General features: G+C 41.5%; 1 protein-coding gene across 1 annotated transcript in view; it reads left to right on the top strand.

Moving 5' to 3' along the window:
* Positions 1-513: 513 nt before the first annotated feature.
* Positions 514-8,994, top strand: part of prkg2l (protein kinase cGMP-dependent 2, like) — a 46,728-nt gene continuing 38,247 nt past the window's right edge. Inside the window, exons 1-2 of the mRNA XM_086045889.1 lie at positions 514-645; positions 4,136-4,492. Coding sequence (XP_085902015.1) covers positions 524-645; positions 4,136-4,492 — 479 coding nt within the window. The 5' untranslated portion in view covers positions 514-523. The remainder of the gene's footprint in view (positions 646-4,135; positions 4,493-8,994) is intronic.

Raw genomic sequence — 8,994 nt, 5'->3', positions numbered from 1 at the left:
CTTCAATTTAATCAGAAGCACTCTTGGTAGGGCATGAAAAAAGGTCCCTCCCATCAAACAGTGTCATTGTGCTTAGGGGCAGCAGAATGAGAAGATGCAGTTGGACGAAGAATGTTGAGGGAATGCGGCTTACCAATATGAATTAGCTCCACGGAAAAATTTAAAGGTAAATACGGAAATAATTTATCTGTTTGTTAAATTTGTGACTGCTATCAATTTACAGGACAAAGGGCGCAGAAATGTGTAATTTCCTTTCCGAAAAAAAATACATGCATTGACAATTATTGTAATGTATTTTAATTCATTTTGTATATAAAGAGTAGTTCAAATTCTTATTTAGTTCTATTTCTGACATTATTATATTGTCATAAAGATCCTTTTATTGTTAACCTTTTAATTGAAAACACTTTTCTATGTGCTCTTTTTAGTTCATTTTTAGTGTCAAAACCAGTCACATCAGGTTTATCCTGTCACAGAGTATCTTCTTAGACAGCGCTGTGAAATAACTCTGAGAGCAATTCCTATGGTGGCAGGCCAATGTCTAGACATGGGCAACGGTTCAATAAAGGTCCCACGAGCTGAGGAGAACACCTGCCTAGGCTCCATCCACGCAGACCCCCCAGGGCTGGACACAGAAATTTTGAGGTTAGTCAAAGCCAAGTCTCATAAATTCTGTCAGATAGTGTTTGTGTATAATGTATAACAAAACAGTCATTACAAGGAAAATAGTCAAATATCCCGTGTACATGAATGAGCGAACAGAATTGCTCCGGCATTTGGATAAGCCACTGTGACAGCGACGCACAGCGTCGTGACTCAAATGGACGTCATTTCCGCGTGTTACTTTCAACTGTCAAAAAAACACTTGATATTAGTGCCATCACCACAGGAATGAAGGAATTTCCTCCTATCTCCAAAAGTGTGCTTTTGTGCTGCGTCTCTGGGCTTGTTTACCTCAGCTTTTGTATTTGCGGTGGTTGGGCACCAATCACCGCACTTCTGCATACAAGCACTTCCTGTACTACAAAGACCAGTATTCCTTGCGGTTGTGCATGCGCAGAGCTTCTCGATCGTATCTGGGCGCGCCGGCAGTATCTTTGCCTTTTTCGCCCTCCTCTCCTTCTTCTCCATCCACCTCTCAGCCGTAATGCTAAGTAAGTACAGAATCTTAGGTTTTTATTTGAATGTATTTTCGTTTTTTTATACCAAGCATTTTGATGTAAATTTCGACTTTAACGGTGAAATCCGACATATGTGGAAATTCAGGATACATCGCCGGTATAGGAACGGAACTCGTTCGTAAATTGAGGACTTCCTGTATAGCAACACTGTCCTGTGAAAAACACGTATGTCCAATTTTTGAAAAAATAAAATAAAATTCCATGTGAATGCGATATCTGTAACGCGGAAACACCATTCACGTAGAATAAGAACATTGAAAAAAATTGACATAAGTGTTTTTCACAGGACAGCGACAATAGGCTACTATATAGTGCCGGAATATATAGTGAATGAGAGGTTAGGGGATAAGGGTGGACATTCAGGTTGTTGTTTTCCTGCTCGCAATGCATTGTGGTTTATACTAACATGTTGAGTGAACATCGATGCTCACTACTTTTCCGAAACATATTAATACACCCACGTATACCGTTACACCCCTAACATTTATGCCAGCTAGCTGCTGTATTTTTGAAAGAATAATCGTGGGGCACAGAACACACTAACACAGGGTGTTGGTTGTGTTCGACCAGCTCTGAAATGGACCGGCCATTCGGGAATCTCCAGAAATTCCCGATGGACACCATGACCTTGGTGGGAGTACAAATTACACCTGTACAAGTGCAACTGTTTGAGTGAAATGTTTGGGGCAAAAGCCACATGTCAGAATTTGCTGAAAGCAGAAATTTATTTTCAACAGGTACAAGTTATCACTTACACAGCTACAAATTGCTTTTTTTTTTCTTTTTTTAAATACAAATACAAGCAATTTTCCTTTTTTTTTCCCTACGGCTACAAAATCACAGACAAGTTATTTTTGCTAGAATTATAATTTCCTTAGAACAGGTACAAATTACTTTTGCACCAAATTTACGTCCATATTTTTGGTCACACCATTAGCAACAAAGGTAGTGCAGTCAGTGTGACATATATTGTGTAGCGAACGTGCCTTCATGTGGACCACATCTTCAGGGGCTGGAGACAAGATTCAGCCAGATACCATCAAGTCTGCTAAAGCCTTACTTGAAAACAATTGAATCACCAGGCGACCCCGGCAATTGGATTTTACAAAGACATGCTAGGACTCAAGACACAAACTCCTGATAAGAATCGACTCTTTGTCACCCGGACCTCTTTCCAGACAACAGATGTGGATTCGAACGGCCTTAAAACAGACTTTTTGGAGCCTCCTCAGCAGGGGGCCAGCCCGACGAACATTGACAATGCTGGATGAAGACCTACCCCAAGAGGTCGACATGGGAACTTCAGCATTAAACTTCCTATGCTTTTGATCAATCAAAATTACCTTGAAATGAAACATATTTGAATGTATGTTGATGTATTGCTTACTGTGTGTATCCTGCTAACTTTGCATTGATGAAACTGCTTCTCTATGGTAATAATCATTTTCCTGGTCTGGTTTATGAATGTCGATATAGGCTTGAACTCACATCTTTGACTCCTAAACTTTGGACGCAGTCAGAACGAGATGTTTCCAGCTGAAGTATGAAAATTGATGCCAGTTAGAAATTGTGAAATGCACAAAGGTTTTAAACAGGACAATTTAATAGACTCAAATCTAACTTTATAGTCATGAATTTAGGCTTACCTGAAATCTGAGCTAGAGGGGGGGTGGACACCTCACCCCCTTCCCTTTTTCTTAACGAGATAAAAAGGCCTGGCCTTTGTCTCTCTCTCTCTCTCTCACTCTGAACGTCACGCCCTCTCTCCAAAAAACACAAGATCCCCCTCTCAAAAGAAACTTCTCAAACTCTCTCTTTCACTTCTCACCTTTTTGATCTTTTGGCTGCATTTTTGCTGGCGCTTCCACGCGCCCGTAAAATCACCCGCGGTAGACCTGCACAAAGCCGAAAATTGGAGTCCTCCAAAACTCTGTCGCCACACACGTGGTAGTCGCGCCGAACTCCGGCGGGGCAGCAAACGCTGAAGCCACACGCCAGTGTTGCCCCCTTTTGGAGCCCGACACCGTGCAGCGTTCTCCATGAGAACCCAACCAAGCTTTGGTCCCGCTCCAAGCAGCCTTCTTCTACTTTCCCCTTTTTTGGTTGTTCTTCCATCTGGAAATGAGTGAAGGTCCTTCCCTTCTTCACTCATCAAGTTAGCTTCAGCAAACGTAAGTGACTACTTTGTGACTTGCCGAGGCTTTTCACAGTGGGTGCATACAAATTGGTAGTGAACGCTAGCAAACTTTGTGCATTTCATAAAGCCCGCCGACTTGGCTCTAGTCGTCCTTATACTCATCTAGTCAGACGTCCCATTCTTCCCTTACCTCCCTATTATTTTTGATATTTTTTTCTTGTTTTTCTTCGGGGGCGGCACGGTGGTCGACTGGTTAGCACGTCCGCCTCACAGTTCAGAGGTCGTGGATTCGATCCCGGCTTGCCATATAGTAGTATTTTCTTGTATGTCCCACTAGTTGTAGTTAATAAACATTGTCCATATGCAGAATTCAAGCATGAATTGTGTGTTTGGGTCAAGGTATTAACCTCTATTTTACTCCAAGAGCTCACAACTTATTTTATTGTAGCCCTTTCACATTTTATGACTGATTTAATGAGGTTTTTCATCAAATTCCCCTCTAAATACCCTAAAACTTTGACGTGGTGCCCCTAGAGGCGGGCCGGAGTAATGCAGACATTGCTCCCGACCGCTACAAACTATTGACACTCTTACGAGTGACCCCCATTTTCGCTACAATTGTAATGGTCAATCTTTTCACATAATGTGGGAATGTAGTTGCAACAAGAATGTGGTATCACAGCCAGCAAAAAATCGGAATAATTTTCCATTATTCAGGGAGTAGTAGTGTTTTCCACAGACATAAAATATATTGTTGTATCTTCATGCAGTGTAGCTAAAATGTGGCAAATCAGTAATCAAACTTTGTCAATCTCAGGATGCGAATAAACTACCTGGAGGTGGAGCTGGCACAGCGGGACCAAGCATTAGAAGCTCAACAACTTCAGTTGCAGCATCTGCAGAGGGAGTTAGATGCCAAGGTCTCCCAGATTGACAAACTACAGGATGCTATAGAGTACAACAGCAGCTTGGGATGTGCACCACCGGGAGTTTGTCACCGCCGCTTCAGTGTAATCAATGAAGGTCCAAGTCGTTTCCACAAGGTCGCTGTGGAAGTCCACCAAAGGCTGAAAGCGAAGAAAGGTGTCTCTGCTGAACCTACTTCTGAAAACTTCTGTGGAGGGCTTAGACCGACTCACATTTCCATGGTGAAGCCTATACACAAAGATTCAGAGTAAGTTGACTGACAAAACTTGCACAGTTCAGTACAAAACATTTATTGTTACTTGGACGAACAAGGTTTGGATACAGTACATACAGCAAGATAGACAGGCATGCATATTTACTGTTTTTGTTATGTACGACAAAAAGGAAATGCCTGGTGCTTTCAGTGGCATGTGGTGAAGTTCATGACTGGTGAGGCAATGACTCCTCTGAAGTCTGATATGATCTATATTTCACTTGTGACTTTAATTGAAACATAGGTTTCATTTCTATGTGTTTTCAAAGCTTTTAAAAAGGAAGTCAACCCCAAAAAGTTCTTCACTATAATATGTAGCCGCACTAGTGTAAACACAACATTCTGATTAATATCATGTTTGTGGAATATGAGATGAGCAGCAAAATCCCCCCGTTTTTATCCATCTCGGGGGGCAGCCATTTTGCCACTCGCTGTCGACTGAAAATGACATCACAGTTGCTCAGGTTCAGGTTACAAACAATCATGGCTAAGCTTCAGAAAACAGCTGTGATTGGTCAACCGTTCCGTCCCCTGGGACGAAATGGGGTCAGTTTAGCGCGTTATTATTGGCGTTAACCCAACCCCCTTTTGACAATTTTTTGGATTATGTGATTGAGGTTTCCATAGCAACTAGCGGCTGCATTGAAGACTGCTGGTCACCACGATCTATACATGTATATTAAAAAATAAAAGCTTTAGAGTAGAGTAGGCGTTACATCTGCTTCAAAATATGGACAATGAAGATGAATTGCTCGACTAACGCACGGGTGAGTCCCCCCGTCTTGGTCATAGTCGTGACGTACATTGTTGGTAGTGTAACCCTTAAAAGTAGTTCTTCCTTATCTTCGGAGGCTGTGGTATGGCTTGTTACAATATAGGTTTGACTTTATGTATTTCTTCTGGCATCTTCCTTGCTAAAAACAACCGACACGGCAGGACAGTGTTTTGTTGCGTCTTATTCAGACATGAACAGCCTCGCTCTAATTCACCTCTCTCTCTTGTTTCTGCTCAGGAAATGCGCAGTACCAAACCAAATCAAAAAGGAATAAATACTAAAGCACAGTATCAATAAATAAATATGCACTCCCAAAACAATATTGCAGCATTTTAGAAAAATTATAAATACAAAAGAATATATGCGATTCCCAAATTAATATAAAAAAATGAAAATATCTATTGGCAACTATATCAATCATGTGTTACAGTAGAAATTACCAGACAGTCGAAATCAATAAAATAATGAGCTTATGTGGTGCTTGTTGACAAAATTCCCCCATGGATAATAAAGTCGACTTCCGGGTAGGGCTGCTCGATTAAGCTATTTTGAACCGTAACCGAATTTTCTACATAAAACGATTTTAATAACGTTCAAATCTGTACGTTCGATTTTTATTTTTGGTGTATCTAAGTATCTAGGGTGGGTTTTTAAATAAAATTTAAATAAAAGACATTCAAAATACTTTATTTTTCATTACTTGTATTTTACAAAGAAATCGTAATCGTTCTCGCAAAATCGGGTTTGAGAAAAAATAATCAGGATTTTCTTGTTAGGCAAAATCGAACAGACCTACTTCCGGGTTGCCGTTTGCTGTATTTTATAACAGCACAACACACATGCAGCGCGAGAGTCGCACGGGACAATCTCAGCGGTCCATCAACTGTTTCTCATTCATTTATCTGACACAATTTATATTAAAATATACCCAAAACTGAATTTTAATAAACAAAATACCTTTATTAGACACTTGAGCAGCGAGTAATAATCTTTTTAGTCCAAGTCATTGCCAGAGCGCAATAAAAGCGACATCTGTAAAAATGACTTCTCTCGTAGTTCAAATCCTGGTAGTCCAATTTGAAGCACAGTCCAGAAAACTCAAGAAGCAATAAATATATCTGTCACAACAACACCAATGTAAATGATTGCGTGTGTGTGTGTGTGTTAAAGGGCTGAGTGTTTGTGTGAGTTGAATCCAATGGTTCTTTTTTCAATTGAAGGAGAAGTCAACCCAAACATTTGTTTTCAAGAATATGTTTTGTGCAGGCCCCCTAGTTGAAACAAGGCATTCTGATTAATTTTGTGTTTGTGGAATATGCAGCAAAAGCTAGCCATTTTATCACTTCCATCGACTGAAAATGGCATCACAGATGCCCTGAGGGCTCAAATAACGACCAATCATGGCTCAGTTTCAGAAAACAGCTGCGATTGAACTGTAATGTCATTTTCAGTTGACAGACGTGACAAAATGGCCGCCCACGGTGATGGCTAAAAACAGGTGGATTAACTCTTATTCCACAAACGCAATATTTATTAGAATGCTTTGTTTCAACTAGGGCCGCACGGTGGTCGACTGGTTAGCACGTCCGCCTCACAGTTCAGAGGTCGTGGGTTCGATCCCGGCTCCGGCCTCCCTGTGTGGAGTTTGCATGTTCTCCCCGTGCCTGCGTGGGTTTTCTCCGGGCACTCCGGTTTCCTCCCACATTCCAAAAACATGCATGGTAAGTTGATTGGATACTCTAAATTGCCCCTAGGTGTGATTGTGAGTGCGGATGTTTGTCTCTGTGTGCCCTGCGATTGGCTGGCAACTAGTTCAGGGTGTCCCCCGCCTACTGCCCAAAGACAGCTGGGATAGGCTCCAGCACGCCCCGCGACCCTTGTGAGGAGAAGCGGTACAGATAATGGATGGATGGATGGATGTTTCAACTAGTGGGCTTGCATAGAGCATATTCTTCAAAAAAAAAAAATGCTTGCGTTGACTTCACTTTAATAAAGTATTTGAAGAAAATCAATCCTCCTTTTCATGTGTAGGGTATTAAAATTTAAGAAAATAATCGGGCAGAAAAATTAAGGGATTTTTTTCCCAATACATAAAATGTGCGATTACGAGTGAAAAATGTGATTAATTACGATTAAATATTTTAATCGATTGACAGCACTATATATATATATATATATATATATATATATATATATATATATATATATATATATATATATATATATATGTCTATTATTAATTCTTTTCAGCCAGCCAATTGACACTGTGAAAGTAATCTCTATGCTGTTATATGGGCTTTTTACTCGTAGAAGCTGTTAACAGGCATATAACTGCATATCTGCTCTAAAGAAGCACAATCTAATAACTTGCAAGATGTGTGACATGCGTTGTCGTGACATGTCGATTATCTGCAATGTTACCCAGGGCACCAAGCAGATTCCAGGGGTAGCAGTGCCCCCCCCCCCCATCCCCTCTTCTGTCTCCACCAGTGCATACATTTATACTTGTTTCAATAACTCAAACAGAATCTTTGCTAGTATGATGAAAAGATCCAAGCAGCCCTACCTACTCTGCTTATGCATATATGAAAGGCAGCATTATCATGGCGAGATAATAGGGAGACACAAAGGGGAACAAAAGGATACAGGATATGAATGCAGAGGCAGTCATTTTGGGCTTCAATTACACAACCCATGTGATTTTGCTTGCCCACAACACCCAGGTTCATTTAACAGCTTTCTTTTTTACTCTGTCTGCACTAGGGCATCATCTGTGTGATGTGGTAATGAACAAGGTCGCGCACACACACACACACACCTACAACACATACACAAAGGTAATCACCTGAATAACAAGACGATTGCACATTCATGCATGAGGGGGCCCATCCTCTTCTCCCTGTTTTTGCATAGATTTTCAATATACTGTATGTATTATTTGCAGAGCTGGGCATTCCGTCCCGGGGTCATAACAGTCCGTCCCGGACGGACGCCCATTTTTGGGACGGGCGGGCAACAAGTTTTTAATCCGTCCCACTAATCGTCCCTCATGCGTGTGACGTGGTCACAAGGCGGCCAAAGTTCATCTCAACCTACTCTGCGAAATGGGCAAACGACAAAAATAGCCTCAGAACGCTTCAACCGCGCCACTTGTTATCCAATCGCGTGTACTTGCTTGCATTGGGAACGCCGCAGCAGGAACGCTGTGCACGGCCACGTTCGGTCTTCACAGAGGAAGAAAAAGGAGAAGAAGAAGGAGCGCTGGCGTTTGACCGCAGGAAATTTGAAATGCAGTCGCTTCATTCGCGCACATCGGAGAGGGGAGGGGCTTTGCTTGGTAGTAGACAACAACTGGCAAAACAAAAAAAAAGGTTTCGACATTGCAATCAAGTGGCCGACACTGCACCAAAGCTAATGCAAACAATATTGCCCTCCTGATAAAGTTCAACAGCTGTAAAAAAAACTGAAGAAAGAAACTAAAAACATACATTATAACAAGCTCCTCACTCACGGTTCTCTGAGCCTGCTCTCTTTTTTTCCTTGTCCCGGTACTGGTAGCTGCCAAGTGTACAGGACGCGGTGTATGACATAGCACTCCCCGATGGTGATTGGCTGCCGCGAGGCGAAGAGGGGAAAAAGGTTCATTTGTTTTAGCCACGCCGAATGGGCGGACTTTCGCTGCAAAAACATTACATTATTTGTAATATTTGTATTACAGTAT

This window comes from Filicampus tigris, chromosome 11 (assembly GCF_054856515.1).
Source record: "Filicampus tigris isolate MCC_2025a chromosome 11, RoL_Ftig_1.0, whole genome shotgun sequence".
Taxonomy (NCBI): domain Eukaryota; kingdom Metazoa; phylum Chordata; class Actinopteri; order Syngnathiformes; family Syngnathidae; genus Filicampus; species Filicampus tigris.
This window is presented reverse-complemented; position numbering and strand designations above follow the sequence as displayed.